General features: G+C 39.8%; 1 protein-coding gene across 2 annotated transcripts in view; it reads right to left on the bottom strand.

The window, feature by feature from the left end:
- Positions 1-26,332, bottom strand: part of LOC128475015 (amine oxidase [flavin-containing]-like) — a 275,083-nt gene that overhangs the window by 231,097 nt on the left and 17,654 nt on the right. The window contains exons 6-15 of one of the 2 annotated variants that reach the window (XR_008346427.1): positions 25,643-25,784; positions 24,329-24,478; positions 22,767-22,926; positions 20,121-20,217; positions 19,360-19,413; positions 17,885-17,942; positions 17,668-17,765; positions 16,820-16,931; positions 14,085-14,147; positions 13,110-13,744 (exon numbers count right to left, since the gene is read on the bottom strand). Coding sequence is in view for 1 of the 2 variants with exons in the window: in XM_053457465.1 (XP_053313440.1) it covers positions 13,589-13,744; positions 14,085-14,147; positions 16,820-16,931; positions 17,668-17,765; positions 17,885-17,942; positions 19,360-19,413; positions 20,121-20,217; positions 22,767-22,926; positions 24,329-24,478; positions 25,643-25,784 (1,090 nt within the window). In the remaining variant the exon portion in view is untranslated. Of the gene's footprint in view, positions 1-12,748; positions 13,745-14,084; positions 14,148-16,819; positions 16,932-17,667; positions 17,766-17,884; positions 17,943-19,359; positions 19,414-20,120; positions 20,218-22,766; positions 22,927-24,328; positions 24,479-25,642; positions 25,785-26,332 lie in introns of those variants that run through there. The other variant, XM_053457465.1, reaches the window with a different exon arrangement.

Here is a 26,332-nt window from a genome sequence, read left to right as displayed (position 1 = left end):
AAATAACTTTGTACCAGAATTTTTTCTTCATAAGACTTACATCAACATCATGGGACTGCCCGCTGACATCAGTTGGCAATCCTGGCCGCATCAGCAGTTTATGTCATCTTGCAACCCAGGAGTGCTCATGGAGTATTGACTAGCTCAAGCCGCTACACTGCAAGCTCGTTTGAGCAGGGCCCTCCTCACCTGTTGTCTCTGTTAGCCAATTTGTTATGTTACATTCTACTTGTTATGTCCTGTCTACCCATTGTACAGCGTTATGGAATTTGATGGCACTATATAAAACAATAAATAATAATAATAGGCCTTCCCAGGAAAGGCGAGGATGGGGCTAGGCCACACATGGAGGCAGGGCTAGCTATGCAAAGAGTCAGGCTAGCCATGCAAGAGGTGGGACTAGGGTGACATTTTATTTCTGACATTCAGGGACACACTATGAAGCTGATGAGATCACACACACAGGCCCATATATATATATATATATATATAAACACTTACATATACACACCACCACATACACATAAAATTAATTTTATATTATATACATATATCTCACATGCACACTGATTCACATATACAGTGAAGGAAAAAAAAAATATTTGACCCCCTGTTGATTTTGTACGTTTGCCCACTGACAAAGACATGATCAGTCTATAATTTTAATGGTAGGTTTTTTTGACAAGTGAGAGACTGAATAACAACAAAAAAAAATCCTGCCTGTGACCCCAAGAACATCATCCCCACCGTAAAACATGGAGGTGGAAATTTATTTGAAATGCGTTGTTCTGGATTTATGATGTTGTTATTCTGTCTGTCACTGTAAACATACCATTAAAATTATAGCCTGATCATGTCTTTGTCAGCAGGCGAACGTACAAAATCAGCAGTGGATCACTTTTTTTTCCCTTCACTGTACTATTATATATTTATTATTAGGAAACCTTGGAAACCATGTTGATTTCAGATTTAATAATAGACATACAATCATTACAAACATGAGTAGCAGGGGCATACCTAGAGTATTTGGCACCTGGGGCGGATCCTGTATGTGGACCCCCCCACACACAAACACTTTAAAACTGCATAGCTTCTATCGTTATATACTGGCGCAGACATTGAAGGTGGTACAGCATTACTGTTATCATTATATACTGAGGCAGACATTGACAGTGGTACGGCATAATACCTACCACTATATACTGAGGCAGACATAGACGGTGGTACAGCGTTACACCTATCACTATATACTGCGGCAGACATTGATGGGGGTACAGCATAACACCTATCACTATATACTGAGGCCGACATTGACGGGGGTACAGCATAACACCTAACACTATATACTGAGGCAGACATTGACGGTGGTACAGCGTAATCCTTATCACTATACATTGAGCCAGACACTGATAATAGTGCATAACTCCTATCACTGTATACTAACCCAAACATTGATGTGGTGTAGGCCTACCACTTCATTGTCTGGCTTAGGGATGCACCGAAACGGAAATTCTGGACTGAAACCGAAAATCCAGCATTTACCTGTCCAAAACCAAATATGACCCCCCACCGTAAAAAAATCTCACACTTTTATTTAATGATTGTTAACAGCAATCACACTCCTATCATGCCCAGGCATACCAAGATTCCAGCATGTACTAGCTGACTTGACATGATAGGAGTGTGATTGCTGTTAGCAATTACCGTATTTGCTCGATTATAAGACGACCCCCCAAATCTGAATATTAATTTAGGAAAAAAAGAAAAAGCCTTAATATAAGACGACCCTATAGGAAAAAAGTTTTACCAGTAAATGTTAATTCATGTAAATTATTTTTTTTAATAAAAGCTATGATTGAGAAAAATATTTTGGTTTTATTTCCTTCTATTTTCCAACCTGCCCCCCCAGTTATGCACATCTGCCCCAGAAATGCCTTATACCCCCTATATGCCACTGGGCCCCATGATATGCCTTTTAACCCTCTATATGCCACTGTGCCCCATGATATGCCTTTTGACCCCCTATGTGCCTTTAAGGGGGTTAAAAGACATATTATGGGGCAGAGTGGCATATAGGGAGGTTTAAGGCATTTCAGGAGGCAGAGTGGCGCATAGAGCGTTAAAAAGGCATTTCTGGAGGCAGAGTGGCATTAAGGGGGTTAAAAGGCATTTCATAGAACACTCTGGCTCCAGAAATGCCTTATGCCCCCCATTTAACACTCCCCTGCCCCCCCCCAAACTTACCGGTGCTTCTGACTCCTCTGTCATGCAGCCGGGGCAGCGTGTAGATGTCTACGCGATTCCCGTAGACAACTTACGCTGCAGCCGGAAGGAGGTGTGGCTAGCAGAGACTGTCAGAGAGAATGCACCGGTGCGGGGAACTCTGATCTCTGACAGCCGGGGTTACAAGATCAAAAACAACATGTCATAAAAAGTAGACCAGACTACCATCATTCATGAACAGCAACTTTATTGTACAGAAGTTACCATATTTATACATATTGTTAGCCCATCTCTTAATAGAAAGTAAACAGGGGAATAATGGGACATGAGAGGATTAGTTCTTTAATCCCTTTACTGGTCTCTTCAACTGTGCACTAACATATTCTAAGACCATACAGTAGATACTGTGACGCTGTATACCCCAGGGAGATGATTAATTTGCCATTTGGGTACAGGTGCTATGCAGATCATACACATGGGTCCCTGGGGTGGAGCAATTGGAGAGCATGGTGGGCCAATGCTCTGTTCCCCGTTCTGTGGAAAATCCATGTCGGCTTTTCCAATAGGTTAGAGGTCTGCAGGATCCGGCCCGGGATTGCTATGGAGCCTGCATCAGGCACAGGTGCTGGGCATTAAAACCCCCTGGAGCCTGATGATCGGAGAGACTGTTGGGGGAAGAGGACGTTCCCTGCGCTCCCAGGGCAAGGAGAGGCCCTGAAGAAGACCATCCCTGAGCCAAGTGAGGTATTACCTACCTCAGTGATGGCGAACCTATGACATGTGTGTGTGGATTGGTGTATGTGTGTGGATTGGTGTATGTGTGTGGATTGGTATGTGTGTGGATTGGTATGTGTGTGGATTGGTATGTGTGTGTGGATTGGTGTATGTGTGTGGATTGGTATGTGTGTGGATTGGTGTATGTGTGTGTGGATTGGTGTATGTGTGTGGATTGGTATGTGTGTGTGGATTGGTGTATGTGTGTGGATTGGTATGTGTGTGGATTGGTATGTGTGTGGATTGGTGTATGTGTGTGGATTGGTATATGTGTGGATTGGTATGTGTGTGGATTGGTATGTGTGTGGATTAGTATATGTGTGTGGATTGGTATATATGTGTGGATTGGTATGCGTGTGGATTGGTATGTGTGGATTGGTATGTGTGGATTGGTAAGTGTGTGAGAGTGATGGGTGTTATGCTGTACCATTTCCAATGTATTTTTCATTATATAATTATGCTCTAAAGTACATCATAACTCCCATCACTCTATACTGTTCTATACAGTGGCAGAGCTGGGAGACAGAGGCCTTGCACCCCCACCGCAGGACTCCTGAAAGGTAAGTAGATACTAAGCAGGTATGTTAAATAATTTGTTTTTGGTTTATTAAATACAATTATATATTGCAATGATACATTTTTGTAGTTTAAACTATAAATTGCGCAAAATTATGTTTTTTTGTCGAAGTGACACACCACGCGAGTTATGCTCGATTTTTTGCCGATTTTTGACACACCACGCCAAAAAGGTTGCCCATCACTGACCTACCTGGACCTTTTGTGTGCTGTCTGGGGAAGGTTTTCCAGAGCCTGGCTTAGCGTGGGATAAGTTAGTGTGTGATTAGGCTGGTCAGTCTGGGCCAGCATAGTTTAGTTAGAGAGGGCTTCAATTGGGAGCTAGGTTTTTCTTTTTATGACATGGCTCAGCATGGGTATGCCTATACCAGCTTTTCTGCTCCCTCAATGTGTGTGTTGGGGGGTTGGTCGGGCTGGCATTGGGCCCGCGGGGGCTCCGTTATGCCAATGTCTCTACTGGCGCTGGCTGCTTCAGTTGCTTGTGGCGCTTGCCTTAGCACAACCCACTTAACAAGTGTCAAAATGGCACTTGTAAAATACCCCAGGTATCTTCTTTTTAATAATATGTATTTTTAAGGTATATTTCCTGTGACCATTATCGAAGTTATCGGAGTCCATGCGTTTGAAAAACCTGGCCTTTGAAAAAGAAAGTGATGCCTGTTTTACCTTCATCTCAGTACGCTTAGCAAGAAAAATGAGAATCATGGTTGAACAAACATGGCTAAAATGTTCACAAGGGTGTGAAAAACTCTAATCATGAAGGGGTTAAAGAAAATGACTCAAAAAGACTCAATCTTAGATTACAGTCGTCAATTTCTAACAACAGATAACAAAAATAAAATCTATGAACTGAGTTGAGCAGCTGCTTAATTTAAACCTGACCCTTTATCCAAACATTCTTTATGTGCCAGAAATTTTTGAACAGTGTGTTTGTTTGAATCCAAAAGAGTTAAAGGAAACTCAACTGCATACCCTCACTTCAGCGTCTCAGTGTTGGTATTTTTTCTATAGAATGTCTTTCTTTTCAGGGCCTCTCAGGGAGGCCCTCTTTTCCTCTGTCATGGACAATCAAGAATTCTCTCACATTTTTCTACAGAATGTTTACTCTTTTCTGGGCCTCGCAGGGAGGCCCTCTTCTTTTTCCTCTCTCGGGGACAATCAAGAAATCTCTCCATTAACTCATCCCTTCTTACAAGTGAAGGAACCTGGAGCTGGCCTTTCATAGAGCATACTCAATTCAGGTTTCTGCAAACTTACGTTAACATTTCTTTAGTAAATGAAGACTCAATTACGGAGAGGAGGTATCAAATGCATACCCCTGAACAATTAGGTGTTCAAAGAGACACCACTGAAGTATTGTGGGCATATGTGGTCACTAAGGGGAAACTCTGGGTCGCTCCCCGCTTACTTCCTCATTAAAAATATTGTGTGCCCACAACATCGGCAGATTTCAGTGGGACCCCCTACCTGCATCCCGCAAGGGAGGCTTCAGATAGCCAAAGCCAGAATGTTCCATGGTTGTGGGGCAGGGCCAGCTTTACAGGTGCGCAGGAAAGGAAGACTGACCACTTGCCCACTTTAGCCGCCTCACACATAGGTACTGCAGTAGAGTTCTGTGCTGCAATAACACAGACCTCCATTGATTATACAGCTACCTGGGTTGATCAGAAGATGTCTCTAACCAACCCATAATGGCCACTACCAGCTCAAAAACAGGTATTATCCCACAAAAACTGAGACTGTTGGAAGGTATGCAAATTGAAAAAAGTAATTTGTTCTTCTCCTGACAAAAAAATATTTGGATTAAAAATGACTCACCAGAGAATCTTTTTCATTGAAGCCTAAATGAAAACTCATTAATGGAAGCTAATAATGATGCCACAGTTCTCTTGCAGTCATTACAAAGTGGTCAGCACAAGATAAAATGTTTTTAGAAGAGATTTGGAAACATTTTGTGTTACTGTCTCCTAGAATTAGTGCCATGGACTATATTAATAATTAGGAAACCAGTGGATTAGGAAGATATCCAAACCAATATATATATAGTGGTTCTGTTGAATGCCCTAAATTATTTTAGTACAGTAATACACGCACAAAGTGTCGATATTCCCCTTGCTTTTTGAGTATTTTCCCTTGTGTGGTAATTAACACACACAGGATCCACAGCTAAATGCATTGCAGTCCATCTGGTGCTAATTATACGATCCTTTGCCATGCATTGAAAAACACAAAGAAGACATTTAAGATCGAGATTATAGGGCATGTGAACAGCATTATTAACGTTCCTGTTATAGAAGTTACAACAAAAGTCTATATGCTATGCAGTGGCACTTCACAAACAAACGTGTCTGCGACACAAATGCAGAGCTGTACAAGTACCCAGTATCTATCTATCTATCTATAGACAGTGGCACTAAGGCAGATTCATTCCACTTAGCAAGGGGGCACTCCAGGCCCCGCACCCCCAAGGGGCCAGGTGAGGCAAGCCATAAGATCTCCCGTCACCAGCCCAGTTTAATTAGGAAACACAAGTCTGTGAGGCCATGGCAGGTCCTGGATGCTATGCCTCATCCAACGCTTCTGATACAGCTGCGCATAATGTGCCTAGACATCTACATATGATTATGAGGAAACGATGCCTGGCTTACGAAAAAGGTAGGCGAGTTGCGGTTTTATCTGGCTGGTGGGGACAAAACAGTGATCTGATGGAAGATGGATAAAACGGAGGCTGGTGTTGGTTATATAGTAAAAGGAGACATGATTCAGAAGTTGGAGTATGTGATTTGACAAAGAGAAAGAAAATATGGAGGTTGGTGTAGATCAGATCTACACATCTGTGGAGCGGCAGATTGGATTAGCGGGTGGCGCTCTCAGCCCAGATGGCCAATTCGGGCTGTTTGGATACTTCCTATGCAAATATTGATGCACTCTCGATTATAGGGTTAAATTGACTTGTTTTTTCCATACAACTGCCATGCTGGGCTATTTAGCTCACAACTAAAATGGCTGAAACTCTCTGAACTCTACAGCTCCATCTGCAGGTTGCTTGTATAATATTGCTACATTTTTTCTCTTAAACAAAAAAGTATTAGTAATACAAAACATGTAGAATAAAGAAAATAAATTATTTCAAATAGTGTCATAGATTAGATGAAGTCAGACATAATCAGATGGACTGGATTTTTGCATAATCTGCCAGATCTGGGTAATGAATGTCTGCATTGTTTCTTTGCATATTGTCATTGTCTGCCCCTTGTAATCCAATGTCCATTGCGCCTGGTGTTGGGTTTATCTCTGGTTGTGTGTTGGTTGCTGACACTGTGGTAACTTTAAGAGCACTACCTGGTTCCTCATTGGCCAATTGGGCAATTCTCTTGTTCTCCTGTACTTCTAAGCAGTCGCCCTTCTTCTATTTGCACCATATAAGAGTGAGCCTTTTGTCCGTATTTTTCCATAGGCTGTATTTGTACACAGTAATTTCTTTGGAGGACTGGCAGATCTTTTGCATCTTTGTTGTAATAGTGTTCCTGCTGTTTTTGGTTTTCCTTCAGCCTCACTCTTGTCTGACCAATTTTTGTGTTTTTTTTATGCAGTTTTTCCACCCATTGGCTGAAGAATCTTGGTTTGCCTGCTAATAAGCCTTTGTGCTGGACCACTGGACAAACCCTGGGTTAGTGTATTGCATTGATCCAATAAAGACATATACAGATATATACCTGTCCCTACTTGCTTTGCCTTCTCCATGCGTTTCTTTACAGTTTTGACTGCAGACTCTGTTTTTCCATTATTTTGCGGGTATCCTGAAGATGAAGTCTCATGGTCAAAGTCTCACTCTTTACTGAAAATTTTCAGCATTGTCTGAAAGCAGGATGCCTGGAATGCCAGATCATGCAAAATAGGCTTTTAGAATAACTTTTTGGGGATCTGGTATCATTTAAATAGTCCACTTCCCAAAACTGTTAACAGTTATAAAAAGTCCTTGTTATCCCAAGTGAACCAATCTTTGCCCAATGTCTTTTTTGGAATGCCATGTGGGTGCAGTGTTTCCTTACTTTGCTTGTCTTGCCAACATTGACATATACTACACGTCTTGATAAAGGTTTTTAACTGTTCATTCATTCCAGGCTAATACACACATTTGCATGATGTACAATTTACAGAAATTTTGAAGCCATGGAAAAAAATGTCTCTTTTGCAGAAAAATGGAAATTGAAAAAAATGCATTCTCAGTATTTAAATTGTGTTCCAGGATTTGCTTGTCTTCAGGTGCAAAAACTTGAAATGATTTGAGACTTTATGTAAAGTCTCAGAAGTCTTTCATTAAGGTCCTCATGTTCTACAGTTTAAATACCATGTCATGAACATATTAGTTATCATTGTAAAAGAACATATTTCATATTCCATATCTTTTTCCAGAAAAAATAAATAAATAAACAGCTTTGGGAAAAAAAAAATTCAAATAATTTTTTTCCACATTTTTCTATTTTTTTCCCCAGGCCTTCCCATCTCTACACATGCAAAAACAAAACAAAAAAAAAAAACAGCTTTGGGAAAAAAAAATGTAAAATAATTTTTTTCCACATTTTTCTATTTTTTTCCCCAGGCCTTCCCATCTCTACACATGCAAAAACAAAAACAAAAAAAAAAAAACAGCTTTGGGAAAAAAAATGTAAAATAATTTTTTTCCACATTTTTCTATTTTTTCCCCAGGCCTTCCCATCTCTACACATGCTCGTTTTCAATTGCACTGGACAGCTTTCATGCTCACCTTCTTTTACCACTGTAAAGTCCATCCTATAATTTTTATTGCTACATAATTTTGTTCAGTTTAATTCTGCACTTACCCAAAGGTTTAAGAATGCTTTTATTGTATATAATCAGTACTTGATCTTTAGGTTGTTTGTCGAGTCTTATTGAGCAGATGGGATGGAATATCATTGCAGCTTGCGCCACTAGTAGCGCATTAGAAGCGCGGCAGCATGCAGTGATAGGGTGTGTGCATGGTAAGAGTGTGACTTTCTGTACCCCACAAAGCATCGTGACTGGTAGGTAGGTACAGACAGGCAAATAAAGATACAAGAGGCTGTAGGTGTATATATACAAATAACAGTATATATTGCAGTGTGCTGGCAGAACAGGAGAAACAGGACTAGTCAATAAGTGTGATAAAGGCACAAAGGCAGATGCACCACGCCTGGATACAGACTTCGGATATGGGGCAATGGAGGGAACTTCAGGGGGGACTATGGAGCGGACTTCGGATAGGGGACCACGGAGAGGAGCACAAGGCTGGAACTCCTCAGACGAGGAACACAGCTGGCACACGGCCTGGCAGCCCTCAGGCAGGGCACACGCAGTCAGGCAAGCCAGGTCAATACCAGGAGATAACAGGAACAAAAGCCAAACCGGAAACCGAGAGCAAGGTCAGGAGAAGCCGGGTCAAAAAGCGTGGGATACAACAGCAAGGAACAACACAGGACCAGGAAGCAGAAAAATAGCAAAGCTAAATACACATCAATGCAATGGCCCAGACTGGAGGGCAGAGCAGGCATATAAGGGCAGGGCTACAGTCAGGTAACGTGGCTCAGCTGTTCCAAGTAATAAGAAATAGGTGCTCTTGAGTGGGAAGGGTGGCCACTAGTGGCTCCAGGTAGACACAACAATGTATAATTATCACATAGTGCAGGCTGGCAGGGTGGAACCCTGACAGTGTGTGTTAGAGAATGTTAAGGTGTTGGTGTGGTATTTTATGGGGCGCCAATGAAATCTTGCACCCAGGTACCAGTCACCTAGGCTTGCCTATGCCTAATACATTTCGCAAAGAGCGGAGAATGTTTTGTGTGCATGAGTGTTCATTGGTCCTTAAAGTCACAATAATGTTCCCATGAAACAGCAAAAGAACAGAAATTTAAATTGTGTACATGAAACAAAAAAACATGAAAACAAAAATTCTATGCAAAATGGAAAAAATAATGGGCACAAAAGAGTAGTCTTGCCTAGGGTCCTTGGTAGACAACTCAGCACACTGCCATTGTCATTTATACTAACTATTCTTAAGCTTTTGCATATTCGCCTACATCTAAAATAACCGTCAAGACTTACAAAAAGATGTCATACTTGCTGAGATTGTTAAAAATTACTAAAGTGGAGAAGGCAGCACTCAATGACCGTTGTTTAATATTCAGTTTATTCATTTATTGAATAATTATTTTCAGGAAAAATAACAGCAACATTAAAACACTATCTCTACTCTCTGAGCTTTTTCTCCTCATCTATGCTGTTGCTGTAGTAACTTTAATCAGTCACCCTTGCTATTGTTCTGTAATACAGATGAATAGATGTAATTATATATAAGATGTGACATGTCCTTAAAGCTGCTGGTTGTCATAGAAACAAGTCAATATAGCATGACATTAGTCTTATGAAAATATTTTGCTAGTCTGAATAGCAAGAATCGTAGAGTGGACAAAAATGTGTGTGTTAAAATGGCAACACATATGTTTAATATTGTAGCATATCCATTGTATTTTAATCAAGTAGTTTTATTATGTGATTAACAAGTGTCCTGATGGCTCATCAAGGCTCTGGGTAAGTGTCTTGTCTTGCAGTGAATGCATTCCTTGAGGAATGAGCCTTAATTAATTCCTGTCTGTAACAATAATGATTTGTCAATGAGGCTTTTGAAAAAGTATACCTTAAAAGACAGTGCAGAACACAGACTCTTTATTATCAATATTAATAACTACGGATTGAAAACATATTTCCCTGATGGATTCATAGTAGAATAAAATGAAAGACAGTATAAGAATTAGCAAGCCATATTAGGAACTTCATTTCTACCTAGGAATGCTTGCTCCACTTATGCCAGCACTCAGTACATTTTTTTATGTATAAATTTAGATCTTGTATAATAGTTATTGTGGAATCTGGTGCCATAGTTTTTAATTGAGTAAAGCTAACATAGTCAATAATTGTATCTTACCAACTGGTTTGTCAGTAGTAATTGTATAGCAATCCACACATTGGTTGCAATGGAAAAAATGATCCAAAATCAGGGAGACTTTACATGGACCTGGGCCAGTATACCCGTTTTATCTCATGTTTTTTCCATACTGCACTTGATAATGTAGAAAGAATAAGCTGGATGGGTCTGAAGGACTAGTTAGAGTTTAAAACAATTTATGGAATACAAGTGGAACCATGGAGAGTTAGTGGGTTCTTATGATGTGGACTGTTATGTGGGAAGATATTTGCCTTATCAACATTAATAATTTCACTATGCACAAGTAAGAATAGGAAGATTTGAAACATAGGAAACAGCACTCTAGAAGTACAACACACTAGTTAGGTAGAAACATAGCAACGTGCATGAAATACAAGTTGTTTTTTTATGTTGGGGCAATATAGGTTCAACAAGTCATGTTCCAAGCCTGTCTAGATATTCTCTGAAATGTGTTCCACACTTTGGAAATACAATTTTGTTTTCAGAAGAAAACGGTTTAATCGGTGTTAATAAATTAAAGGAACACATCTCAATATAATAACAGAAATCAGCAAAGCCAGAGAGAATACATGCACAGATCACAGTTCCAAGAAATAAGTAAAATGTGTCACTTTAATGCATCTTGTGTTTTGGTCTACAGCAAACAATTATTACATGCTCCCTGCATCAATAATAATCTGCTGACAACAGATGCAGGTTTCTCATAAACAATTCATTAAAAGCAATTATTGGTAGGCAGGGCACGATGCAGCTGGCTATAACCAACTACAAAAGCCACTCAGTTCTTGCTTACTCTATTTTGCTATGTTCCCCCTGTTCCTTCTCCACCTTCTCCACGGTCCAACGATTTGCCTGGTCATGAGTGCTTAAAGCAGCCAATCAGTGGCAGGAGAGCCATACAATTGGCAACTCATGCTGAGCCAAGCACTGGAGCGGACTGGCAGTAGGTATACTACTTGTCGGAGATGTGCTTGGCTGAACCCTGGTGAACCCAGGCTATACTTGGTTGTCTAGCAGGAGTGCAGGTGCATCTTCTCTAAAGATTTTAAACAGCCATGAAGAGACTATTTTGTTGTTATAGCTTACAAAATGATGTTAAGGGATTTTGATCGTAAATGTAACAAACATAAACAACTTGCAAGTTTTTATGCAATTTTAACACGTTATTGTGACCTTTAGGGCTGTAGAACAGTATAGCCATTTTGGCCACCAGACCTTAATTCTTATAATGAGGGGCATCAGTGGAAAAAAACACATTTGGGTTCCGAAACAGATCTGTCTCTTCTAAACTACCAAGCAACCAGCTCCTTGGTCTACAGTCATGTCTTTCGTGTTAGGGAACTGTCCCAGCTACACCTCCAGTGACCTCTATGTTATGTCATTAACTACAGAGACATCCATTGAAGACATTTTATATCAGTATATGTAAAGTTCTTCAAACATAACAAATTATTGTAACCCAAAAATATTGATATTACTTGAAAAACTTAACAAAATATGGTAGCTATGATTGTATTCAAAGGCAAACTAGGACATTCTTCTTATGAGACATGGGGTAGTTGACAGGAGAGTTGTGGTTTGATCCCCTCCATTATTTCTCTGTTTATTATGAAGAGCTAAAACGGAAGGGTTTCCCTAGCAGGAAGAGCTAAGCTGGCCCTGTATAATGCCTAATTCAGTGAGTGAGGCGCCTACTAAAATCTAACTATGTATTAAACTAGGCTCCTTCTACAGCAGAAATGGTTTTGGGCCTTTATATTGTATAACTCTCCTGCAAACTCTGCTTTTGGTAAATAGACCTTAAGATCAGCCAACTATGTCAGCCAAAAAGCCTCTCCAGCAAAAAAGGCCAAGGCCTCTCCAGCAACCCCCCCCCCTAAACTAAAAGAAACTTTGTATAAATAAATCATATTGTGGGTAGACAGAAGAAATGAAGCCAGATTTCAAATAGTAAGATCCTTAGAAGGTCAAATTCTAGACTGTTGGCCATATTTGCAATTAGTGGTCCAAATTAGTCCAATAATAATTAGCAACTGCCTTCTCTAATGCCACTGTTCTGGCATCAGTGTGACAGAATTCACTCTGCCATAATGAAAATCCCAGAACTGTAGTCAGGTTTGATATCACAGTTATGAAAAAAATGTCTGATGATGCAAAAACTGGAAGATGAGGTGAGGTTTTGAAGCAAGATTTATTAAAAGGAAAACTGCATTCCCTGATATTGCAAACATTTATTTCTATTTATTATGTTTCTAGTTTCTGCCAGTTAAAATGCAGTAATGATTGCAGTATTGGGAATACTAGTCCCAGATCTAGAACAGCTCTTATAATGAACATTGTACTGACAGGTCTTAAACCAGAACAAATTCCATAATTGTAAACATATTACATATGAGAATAACACATGTTATAGAAAAGATACAACTAAAAAAAGCAGAGTAGAAGCATAAATCAACATAATCATTAATATGAAAAAACATTAAGAGTCATAAAAATATACTTCCCAATATGTTAAATCTATTCCATATTGCACCAGATGACAATATTAAGAAATACAAAAAAGTTTGTTCTAGGCTGGAGGCCAGAAGTAGGCAACCTGTAGCATCATTGGTCTTAAAGATGTACAACTTGGACAATCTGCCACAACTATATAATAGAAACGCATTGTGTGAGATTTAGTTAACACCTGGGAAATTAGAGCATGCCTAACCTAGTTCTTGATATCTTAACAGATGTATTAGGTTTCCCTAAAATATAGATTTGCTATTGCCATATCATATAATTGTTCTTTGTGCTGTAAATGAAAAGATTAAACATGGACTCCTGAGAACTTGAGAATAAAATAATTATTGGTTACATTATTGTATTGACGCAGTAAATACCCAACTGTGTGTTCAAATTTCACAGTGTCTTGATAACGATTACATAAAAAGGCATGGCTAGTAGAGGATCGTGGGATATCTACTTAAACAACTAGAGATTTTCTGGTTGTTTCTGGCAGTTGTAAGCTGATTACAATCGAACAACAAACCCCTTTCTGTGTGCATACAATCCAAGAACAACAGCCGAGGCAAGGAAAGCAGAATGACAAAGGAAGTTTGCAAATCCTTGAGCAGATGGCAGTATTCTTTCCAAAAATGTTCTATTAAACGGTAGTGCTGGAACATCCTTAATAGAGAAGAGATATGAATTATTGAAAGTATTATACTACAACACAACACATCTGGATTAATGTACCTCAATAATAATAATAATACTTAAATGTCTTAAGATATATAGCTTGGGGATATGAAAGAAACCTTCGAATATCTAAAGGGATTAGGAATGGCACAACAAGAGGTCACAATCTAAAACTAAAAGGTCAGAGGCTTAGATGTTTGTGCGAGAAAGTATTTTTTATTTTCATTGACAGGGCGATGGATAAGTAGAATGACCTGCCAGCATACATAGCAGAATTTAATACAATTCTATATTAAATTATATGACTTTTGTGCTGCATGAGACCTACCTCTGATTCAGGCTCAGGCATCCATATTTCACTTTCTGGAATTAGTCCCATCTGGCACATTATCTGCAATCAGGAAGTGGAGATATTTACTCTTATGCAAGCAAGCACAAAATTTAAGCAAGCAATTATTAAAAAATATCCAGAGGGTTGTAGTAACGTGAAACATAATTAGTGATTTATTGCTAAATATCTGTGGTAAATGAAATATGTTAATCTTATTGTGCCTAAGGTATATTTACACTCTGTCTAGATATTTTTGTGATAATTTCAACAATGACAGCACTATATGCAGTATTTTTACCATAAATTAATTCTTTATGTATTCTTAATGACAGCCTAATTCACCCATTTTTGCATGAGTTATTTTTATTATTATTGTTTATTGTTTTATATAACACCATCATATTCTGCATCACTATACAATGGGTAAACATGAAATAAAAAGGAGTAAAATAAAATAAAACAACAATTCAGAAACAAGAAGTAAGGAGAGCCCGAGCTTACAATCTAAAAGGAGCTGGGGTATTTTACACAAGAGGTAAAAGTGCCACTGTAGGAATGGATCAGCCACACTAGTATTGTCCAAAGGCAGGTGAGGAAGCATCCAACATTATCGCACTTTATTGATTCACAAGCACTCACAAGTTTTGTCCACACCGGACTTAATCATAGATAGACAGAGGGGAAATCCGTTTGGGGCTGCACCAGGACTGCCGACTCTGCTAACTTAACGTATGCGTCCATCCAAAATTATCGCACTTTATTGATTCACAAGCACTCATGCATTTCGTCCACACCGGACTTAATCATAGATAGACAGAGGGGAAATTCGTTTGGGGCTGCATCAGGACTGCCGACTCTGCTAACTTACAACAAGCGGGTAAGAAGCCCTTACCATTTGGTTGTCTATTTGTATTTACAAATTAGTGAAGAGCAGGAGGCAGATGTCACCGACATCTGGAGGACAAGCATCCTACGGTGTTTTGAGACAGACTGGATATGGGGTTGTAAATGAGAGGCCAGAGTCAGGGGTGACACCAAGGAAATGAGCGTGAGGGGAAGGGAGATTATTTCAGTTTTGGAAAAGTTGAGTTTTAGAAATTGTGAAGGTATCCAGTTAGAGACATAGGCAAGGCAGATAGTTAGGGAAGGAGAGAGATCAAGAGAGGAAAGGTAGATCTGGGTGTCATCCGCATACAGGTGGTATTGAAAGTCAAAGGCTGAGATTAGTTTGCCAAGTGAGGTAGTGTAAAGTGAGAATAGAATTGGGCCTAAAACTGAGGCTTGGGGTACACCAACTGAGAGGGGAAGAGGAGGGGAAGTGTTACTGGAGGGGGAGCCGCTGAAGGAATGATCAGAAAGGTAGAATGAGAACCAGGAGACAGCAGTGTCACGGAGACCAAGATAGTGAAGGGTTTGAACTAGAGCATGGTCCACGGTGTCAAAAGCAGCATAAAGGTCAGCACAGAGTAGGACATTAGTAATTTTTGTAAGGGTGATTTCCATAAAATGTCAAGTTGTATAGTATTGGCCGAGCACCTCGCGCTTGTTTGGGGTAATCTATGTGCCACCTGCGTTTGGGTTACTGTTATTCTGGGCCTTCTGACAGAGATCAACCTCTTTTATTGGAGATGCCAATCTAATTTAGTCCATCAGTTATCAATGCATTTTGGACATTCCAGGAGAATAATATGAAGAGAAAAAAAGTCATAAAATGTGACCATAATTGCACATACTATATTCTACCAACTGCTAGTGCTAATATATACAAACTTTCCAATGAAAAGTCTAAACAATGAACAGGTTGTCGTTCCACTCTCTGGAATCCTAAGATCTTCATCCTTTCCTCTAAAGGTTTAATCACATAAAATGGCAACAACGTATCAGTGCTTGCTTTAGTATCACATGGCAATAAAGTGTGCCATCAATTAAACAAAACAGTTTAATCTCTGGGAAGGTTGGGGATTCAACATTACGAGGAATGATGTTTCTATTGAAATGTTTAGTTAGAAAAAGTGTTACATTCAGCATTGGGGAAGGATCTTTGATGTTTCACTGTGACAGATGAACACTAGTGAACAGTTAAGTTACAACAGTATTTAATTGTATTCTAGGTACATACATTGGTGGCCTGGGCTGGCCATCTGATACACCATCCTTACTACAGTGTCCACCAACTGGGCTGCATGAATGAGATGAATAAAAACATAGTGTGCAGCTGGGCGTATCCAGCCAGGGGCCACATGTACATCATTTGGCCTTTCAGTGCCAGAGCTACTTAGTTATCCCCTGTATGGTCATGACTCGTGACCCATGATATATGCTGCCAAAGCCTCATCCAACATAATGTGCAGGGTCCGAGTAGGGCCACCCTATTCTAACCAGTATCATAGCTAGATGATAATTGCTGCTTCAGATAGAGCTGTCTCTACATTTCATTCCAATCCCATTCCAATTAACTGCTTCAGGCCTAGTGGAATAAGAGATTGAGACAACATATCAACCCAAACACACAGAGAGAAGACACAGAAATCATAAGTTTCTGCAATGTCCTCGATATTGCCCGATTATATGTTTTGTTAATAGCATGCAGTCATCCACCAATGTTGTATTGTTGTTTTGTGGTTGAATTAGGATTGCGAACTGTCTTTAGAGGTTGATAATTATTTATGTACGTTTCTATTTTTTCACAACCCCGAGAACCAACACCCGTTACAGTATTCTTGTTTTCCTACCTCCCTGGCTGCTCGTTCTCCAGCCTGCACAGCACCTTCCATGTATCCACTCCACTGTGTAGCAGTCTCAGTCCCAGCAAAGTATATCTTCCCCACAGGCTGTCGAATGACACTTTGGACATATGACAAGATTTAAGTAACAGGCAAAATGAAAATAACAAATATAAATAAAGAGTATTTTGTCTAACAGTGGTACTTGAGTTTAAAATGTAAGAAACTTAATTTTGTTAAGATTTAAAAAAAAATATTATTGTTAAAAATAACTGTTGTCAGTAATTACTTACACTATTGTATCAATATTTATTACAACAATAAACTAAACTAATAAACATATGTTGCTATATAAGTATCAATTTTTAATTGTATTCTTGATGTAGGAGAACACATTCTTGGCAGAAGGCACATTTGTTAGGTACAGTCAGTTAACTAAGGTTTTGCTCAGCATCAAGTTGTTTCTTCTTGGTTTGGGATATTGTGAGAACTACAAGTGAAAGGGGTAAGCCTGGATGCTTACTTTTGCTTATGGCACCTTGGTCTGCTCCCCTGTTTCTTGTTATATGTATTTAACACATGAAACTTCTTTTAGTTTGGCTTAAATCTAAATGAAAATAACTTTTTCATGTGTTTAATTAGGACATCCTGAATCTAGTAATCGGAAGAATGTATAAGTGTTATGCCAAACTTTGTGAAGTTGCAGAAAGAATGAAAGTATATGTAAATGGAACCCAAAATGAGGACAGCGAATTCAAGGGGGTTAAAATATAAGATTACCTGCTTCACCATACCCACATATTTGATACTTATATTGAAAAATTTGATACATATTTGAAAAATGTTTGTCATCTTACCTTCCATACTGAGTCATAATTCCTGGGGGGAAATAAACAGTATAGCATCCCCCTGAGTATTCTTCTTCACACCAGTTCTTCTCTTCGTAATGTACTGGCTGGCAATTAATCATGGAAACAATCAATCAATATTATTATTATTATGAAAGGTATTTTGCAAACCAAATTTCTGAAAAAACAGTGACAATTGAATATAAAAAGCACAACAGTATCTTACATGCAATGCTTCTTCTGTACCCAATGCTTTGGCAAAGTGTTCACAAATTCTTCTCTTTCTAAAATTGATAATAAATATGTCACCATATCTTTTTACATACTGTGTGTAAATAGTGTAATATGCAAATAATGTAAAAAATGCAGTAGGACATTATATTACATTTATCAGCAATTTCTGATTATTCTGGTTGGGGCACTGATGGATAAAGAATTATACACCATTATTGTTTTATTAATTATATACTGTTACCCACCTGTCCTCGGGTCCCACGTTGGCGCAGCAGCCGCCGCGAAGGAGAGGGAGACATCCCTCCAACGCACGGTCACCTCCGCAGCAACCGCCACGAAGGAGTGGGAGACCTCCCTCCAACGAACGGCTACCTCCGCAGGAGCCGCCACGAAGGAGAGGGAGACCCCCCTCCAATGCACGGCCACCTCCGCAGCAGCCACCACGAAGGAGAGGGAGACCCCCTCCACCGCACGATCACTTCCGCTGCCATCCTCCGAAGTACTAGTACAGCTAGTCTAGTGGCGAACTCTCCTACTGCAGGACTTTATGAAGGTAGATTACGCCACCCTCAAGATGGTCGCGATTCCCGGACACCAGAAGTGATGTCATGAGGGGGCTGATGGGAGATTCAGACTTCCTCCGCGGTTCTCCATTTAAACCCCTCAGACCAGTTACACCTTGCCTTCTGATGGTCGTCTATGCCTTGTGCTAGCACCCAGATAGCGTTTACCTTCCTGATTCCTGTGTTTGACCTCGGCTTGCCTGACTACGTTGTTATCCTGTATCCTGACCTCGGCTCGTTCATCGTTTATCCTGATCTCCTCAATCCTGACCTCGGCTACGTTTATCGGCTATCCTGTTCTCCGGAATCCTGACCTCGGCTTCTCTGAACTGTTCTGTCCTGGAGTCCTACCTGACCACGGTGTCTCCAAACTACTTGTACGTGACATATACATAATATATACTCTATTGGTGTATATTTTTGTGCTCAGATGAGAGATTTGCTTAGCAGTTGGCATTATATGACTCTAATCATATGGTGGGTCATTTTTTGTGTGATTACCCTTGCAAATGCATAGAATCATTCTGTAAAATCCCCCATATGCATTTAAGTCTTTCTCCGCCCTCCAGCTTCCAGGAGATGTATTTAGCCAAACACATCTCCTGCTGCCTGCGACCACATGGTATGCTGATCTCTACTGGAGCCGGTGCCCACTAAACAATCCCATAGGTTTCAACACGTTCCTGCAACAGACTGACAGCTTTACGCAACTCAGCGCCAGAGCTGCAGCTTGTCCCAAAGGGGATTTAACTTTATTTGTAGCAGGTTTAATGAATGCATATTAAAGTACTTTAATGTGCATTTTTGTTGGTGAGGCTGTCTGGAACTGTCCCTTTAATTGCAGTGATGAATGTACATACAAACTGATAACACAAGTAATGCTGTATTATTTAGACAAACATACCTATCTTCCTTGCTAAGGTTTGTCAGAGCAGAGGCTTTTCTGGACAGAATGAAACTAAACAGAAACAAAAAAATGCATTAAAACAATGAACTATAACATAGTGTGGAACACAGAAACAGAGTGCTGTTTGCATGAGAAATATTTTCCAATAAAACTTGCTCTTCACAATTTTTTTTTTAGAGGGCAAAAAATGAAACCATTGTGTTTTGTAAAGAAACACTCATTGAACACATGGTCCTAAATACTAGTCAACATTTGGTCTTTGTACTGTTTTGACAAGTAATAAATACTCTATGTGTTTGCAAGTTATTGTAAAATAATGAATCATCTGCTCTTTTCTATAGCGTTTTCTATAGGGTTAAGTACAATCCCATAGACCTTATAAAATTACATTTCATTTTGGAAAGTGAATTGGTTACAAAAAAAACAATTTAAACCTTAATCACGGCGAAAATCCTTGCAACCCTTACCGATCGAATTTCTTTTGTAATGTGTATTTAAAGGAATTGTTAAAATAACGTAGTGATATTTTGCAGCCAGAATAGTGGATATTCTCCATAAATATATTAACTTTCAATGTACATTTATTATGTAGGCAGTGGGCAAAATGCTTCTTAAATGGATAAACTGAGAATCCAAAATAAAGTGAAATGGGATAGAGTGAATTACTGTACTGTACAAAGGAACTTGATCCTCCTCAACCCCATCATGCACAATACACTTACAATCATTACTAATGGAGATAAAATTAATTTCCTTACCCCATAATGGCAGGGACAGACCCATCAGGCTTGGTATCATCTAATGTGATCTCAACTGGGGAATTTTCATCCTCAATAAACATTGCTCCACAGTAACCTATTAACAAAAAAACTACATATGTAAGTATATTTTACAGGAGAAACAAAAGGCAGGGGCTCACTAAGGTGGGCGCAGCGGGTGCACAGAGAGTGTGAGCTGTATTAAAGACAGGGCTCTGAGCAAGATAAAGTGGGAAAGAGAGGGAGAGCGGAACAAGAAGGGGGAGAGAGTATGTGCGTATGTATGTATGTGTGTTTGGTTTTAAAGTGAGTGCGTGTTACTATATGGGGTAGAGTTCGTTTGCTAGTGTATGGTGTGTGAGTATGTGTGTGAGCATACGTTGTTACCATGTGTGTGGGTGGGTGTTAATGAGTGTGTGTGTCAGCATATGGTGCTATTAGGGTTGAGCCTAGGGTTAGTGGTTCAAGGGAGAGGAGGAAAAATGTGTGTGTATGTGTGCAAGTGTAGGGTGTTAGAGTGAGTGGGCGGAGGGAGCACCCAGGCACCACTAATCCCAGGCTCACCCTTGCATCAAGGTGATATGAGTTAAAAAAGCAAGCAAGCAATTAACCTGAGAGATGCAAATCATAACTTAAGTTTATTTCACTTTGCAGCACCAGGATATGAAACAGACAAAAAAATAATAAAAACAAGATCATCTAATAACCAAGGTGTGGAGGTGGAAGAGAGGGGGTTAAATAAGCCTAGTGGGGTATACAGTATCTCACAAAAGTGAGTACACCCCTCACTTTTTTGTAAATATTTTATTATATCTTTTCATATGAAAACACTGAAGAAATGACACTCTGTTCCCTTAAAAATAACTCAACACACAGCCATTAATGTCTAAACCTTGGCAACAATAGTGAGTACACCCCTAAGTGGAAATGTCTAAATTAGCCATTTCCCCTCCCCGGTGTCATGTGACTCGTTAGTGTTACAAGGTCTCAAGTGTGAATGGTGAGCAGGTGTGTTGACTTTGGTGTTATAGCGCTCACACTCTCTCATACTACTTATCACTGTAAGTTCAACATGGCACCTCATGGCAAAGAACTCTCTGAGGATCTGAAAAAAAGAATTGTTGCTCTACAAAAAGATGGCCTAGGCTATAAGAATATTGCCAAGACTCTGAAACTGAGCTGCAGCATGGTGGGCAAGATCATACAGCGGTTTCACAGAACAGGTTTCACTCAGAACAGGCCTCACCATGGTTGACCAAAGAAGTTGAGTGCACATGCTCAGTGTCATATCCAGAGGTTGTCTTTGGGAAATAGACGTATGAGTGCTGCCAGCATTGCTGCAGAGGTTAAAGGGGTGGGGGGTCAGCCGGTCAGTGCTCACGCTACATGAAATTGGTCGTCCCAGAAGGAAGCCTCTTCTAAAGATGATGCACAAGAAAGCCCGCAAACAGTTTGCTGAAGACAAGCAGACTAAACACATGGATTACTGGAACCATGTCCTGTGGTCTGATGAGAGCAAGATAAACCTCTTTGGTTCCGATGGTGTCAAGCGTGTGTGGCAGCAACCAGGTGAGGAGTACAAAGACAAGCGTGTCTTGCCTACAGTAAAGCATGGTGGTGGGAGTGTCACAGCCATGTACTGTGGCTTACTGAAGCAGAGCATGATCCCCTCCCTTCGGAGACTGGGCCGCAGGGCAGTATTCCAACATAATAATGACCCCAAACGCACCTCCAAGACGACCACTGCCTTGCTAAAGAAGCTGAGGGTAAAGGTGCTGGACTGACCAAGCATGTCTCCAGACCTAAACCCTATTGAGCATCTGCGGGGTATCCTCCAACAGAAGGTGGGAGAGCACAAAGTCTCTAACATCCACCAGCTCCGTGATGTCGTCATGGAGGAGTGGAAGAGGACTCCAGTGGCAACCTGTGAAGCTCTGGTTAAACTCCATGCCCAAGAGGGTTAAGGCAGCGCTGGAAAATAATGGTGGCCACACAAAATATTGACACTTTGGGCCCAATTTGGACATTTCCACTTAGGGGTGTGCTCACTTTTGTTGCCACGGTTTAGACATTAATGGCTGTGTGTTGAGTTATTTTCAAGGGAACATCAAATTTACACTGTTATACAGGCTGTACACTCACTACTTTACATTGTAGCAGAATGTCATTTCTTCAGTGTTGTCACATGAAAATATATAATACAATATTTACAAAAATGTGAGGGGTGTACTCACTTTTGTGAGATACTGTATATCCCATGTTTACCCCCACCTGCTCAACGAAATGTATAACAAATTTGGTGCTCTGTAGGATGTTAAAAATAAAATAATCAACCCTTGCAGGACCAAAAAGGTGAGCAAGCAATACCTGTTATACTGTAAATAAAAAGAGATAAGCCATATAAACATTACTCAGTTATTGGCAACTTACCGATAACTTACAATGAGGCTACATAAGGATTGCCTAATGAGCATACACATACATTGGGAGCATTTGAACACTGAATAGCAGAGGAGTAAGAGACTATACGATGAATAGTAATGGACACCAAAAAAGGAAGTCATAATGGAAAATAGGAGATGGAGAATGAGATGTATAGAGAAGGATGCAAGAAGCGGAAGGGAATCACATGCTGTTATTACTTACCTTTCTTCCTCCAAAAGGCTTCTTTGTAGTACATCATACATTTAATCACAGATCCCAAAGGAAGACGGTGGATCAACTGGTTTCTGGCTGCTGGTAGCTCTGGTTTATAGTGAATTTTTGCAGTAAGACTTGGTGGTATGGCGCTGATAACATACTTTCCCTGTTTAAAAAGCATATCACTTTCTATTACAAAACAAGGGAAAGAAAATTGTCTCATGTTATAATTACAACTTTCACCATCTTTCGCTAACCACACACTGGACATGTTTGATAGGCTTATTATTACTGGTTATTATTGCTCCACATTATTCATTTTATTAACGAAAGATTATCTGACACAAGCGCCCCAAAGGTACGTAGCCATGCACAAAATATGGAAAATGATCATCTATTAGCTACATTAGATTTTTATTATGAAGTTACTAGCGTATATGCGCGTTATTAAAATGACATGCCAAAAATAATAATTGAAGGAATGAAGATTGCGATTGTAGATTACTGGTTGGCCTCTCTAACCTCTCTAACAGCTCTACTCCCATTTCTACCCTTCAAAGTAAATAAGTGTTTTTTTCCTTTGCATAATTTGTCTATAAGTGCACATCACATCAGATAAACTACAACCCTCTGAATTCTTATTTTTTACTTACTTCCACTCTCGTTGTCTTTTACTTCCTGACTGAGACAGTAAGACCCTGTTGGAGAAGACAGGGGCAGAGGTGGAGACAAAACAATGCTCTGCCAGAAGCGAAATAGAGCATGTAAGTCACCCCTGGTCCTTTCTAAGTGGAGGGTGATCTGTGCCTTCCTGTGCTGGCCTGGCTTGGCTCTTTGGCCTTGCCCAAGTTTAGAGGGAAGTTTGGCTGGGCTGAGCCAGGCCTGCGGGAGGGGCTTTAAAATGTTAAATCCTTCTTAGGAACGCCTAAATCCTCCTTGTATGGACAGTGGGATCTGTGTTCATATATACACTCACTGGCCACTTTATTAGGTACACCTTGCTAGTACCGGGTTGGACCCCCTTTTGCCTTCAGAACTGCCTTCATTCTTCGTGGCATACTTTCTACAAGGTGCTGGAAACATTCCTCAGAGATTTTGGTCCATATGGACACAATGGCCTTACGCAGTTGCTGCAGATTTGTCGGCTGCACATCCATGATGCAAATCTCCTGTTTCATCACATCCCAAATGTACCTTGTTCTGCCATGATCCCAACATTTAAGCCTCAGCCCCTAACATCATCTCCTCTTGTGTCAACAAAGGAATTGCCAGATGCCCTTACTGTATCTTGCTCTGTTTGGCCACTGGACTAGCACAGTGTCTGGTGCAGACAGCAAAGATCCACATACTACCACAAGTAGCTCGGACTTGGCTTGGCTGAACTTGTGTAGTGGAAGTTGCAGCACATGCCTCGGTCCTACCCTCTGTATAAGCCCCAATATGGAGTGAAATGTTACCAGGCTTTCCACCAGGTTTAATTTTTTTATACACACTCCTTTTTGTTTTATAAATACAATAAAAGTGTTTGAAATAATTATTATTCATCATTCAAATTCACCAAATTTTACCTTATAGATTTCACGGTTTAGGGTTTCCACAATAACTTTTTCACCAGATTGGTCAAGTCTTACAACTGGCCGGGATAATTTAACGCGATCTTGAAGACGTTCCATTATTTTCTCACTTATCTGGCCAGAACCTCCCACAAACTTCCTTTCCTGAGATCAGGGACAGATAATTAAATTTCATATGCATCAGTAATCTGGAGCTTTACAGAGTGGCAATATTCCATTATATTTATCAAAAGATAATGAAACTTTATGTCTACGAGCTATGCATATTTCTGTCTTGATAAATTAAATATGCCTACCACAGAACAAAGTAACCAGATCCAAACGTTTAAATTAAACCTATCCATGTCTGGTTGGAGGGGGAGTGAATTGTAAATGTTGCACGTTTCAGGTGAGGACATGTTAGTTTTCATTCAACTTACCTAACATGCCCTTGCTTGTAACTTGAAAAATGTAAAGTCACAGGCACTACCATGGACTTGCAAACAACTTGCATGTTAGTGAGTATGTGAGTTGTTTTGCGAGTGTCAGCATAAGAGGGAATCCCACCTCAGTCAAGTCTGGTCTTGAAGTTAATCCTCAGCTCGAGTGACCATTGAAATTCTTGGGATTTTATATGTTTTACTTGGTAATACTGCTAATTATCAAAATAAGATGATTTTCTGGGGCTTACACCATTAATGTCAACATAAGCAAATGTGTCTTAAGAGTGCACCAACACCTTATGAAGTACTGGGTATATTGTTCAGCAACACAAGCAATACCGTGCAAGCATGTGATGTGAAGGAAGACAGAATTTGTTGTCCCTCAATGAAAGATTATAACGGCACACAAAGTGTGGGACACAGACTCTGAAGAAAATGTCCCGTGAGAGCAAATGAACATCTATCAGTTTGCCTGTTCTGTGAACTAAACATGGATTTATGTTCATTATATACTGTTGTATTTTTTCCATGTCAATATAGTGTTTTCATTTTCAAGGTACCTATTCTGCTAGATTTAAAACCACCACACTCACAGCACAATGAGAGGGCACAACCCTTCTACTTCTTTAATCATGTAACATTTTGCCCGATTTATATTTTTTTGCCAGGAACAGCTGTCATATGACACAAAAGCAGAAAAGAAAATGAAAGTGCTTCTTAAACCTTCCTGACGCTCTTATGTACTTAAATCTTCAGAAGAAATAATAAAATGGCGAATGTGAAAAATGGACTCAGGTTTATTTGCCTAACGTACTAGAAAGTGCAACTAATATTTTGTTGAATAGCACATTTAATATCAGAAAGAAAAAGAGGAAAACTGGATTACCTGACCTCCGTTGGTTACAGAAAAAATGCGAGATGTGCCCCCACAAAGCTTTATGTACCACAAAAACCAAAGTGCGGAAACCTGGTGTGGTTCGGAGGTGACATTCACATTCACAAAGAGTTGAGCGAACCTTTTAGCAGCCCTGAGAAAACAGATATAAAAAAGATCAAATAATATTAGTACATAACTTTTTTTTTCATATATTTCATACACTATATAAACACATCACATTTCACCATAATAAATACATTCTGTTTTGATTATTCTGGGACAACAGATTATTTACTATACCACAGTGGGAAATATCAGAACATTTCAGGAGATGCACACAATTTAGTACCAGCAATTAACATATTATCAGTGGGGTTTCTGATAAAATATCAGATCAAAGCCACTGTGATATGGTTTCACTCTTGGCTACAGTCAAGCATGTTACCATAATGCCATATACAGTATGTAAGATGTTGAAGAACATGGTAGAGGCTAATATAGTGAATATAAGACAAGACCAAGTACAAATTAAGGTTTGAGGTTATTACAGAAATAAAATGATGGGCATACTGCATGGACATAATGGGTTCCTATCTGCTATGAAATTATATGCTTCTTTCTTTGGCCAAGAAGCGACCAAGAGACACAATGCAATCTCAATAATAGGCCTACACAGAAAAACTTTAATATTGAAAAATA

This window comes from Spea bombifrons, chromosome 2 (genome assembly GCF_027358695.1).
Source record: "Spea bombifrons isolate aSpeBom1 chromosome 2, aSpeBom1.2.pri, whole genome shotgun sequence".
Taxonomy (NCBI): domain Eukaryota; kingdom Metazoa; phylum Chordata; class Amphibia; order Anura; family Pelobatidae; genus Spea; species Spea bombifrons.
Note: the sequence above shows the minus strand (reverse complement) of the source record. Positions and strands in the feature narration are given on the sequence as shown.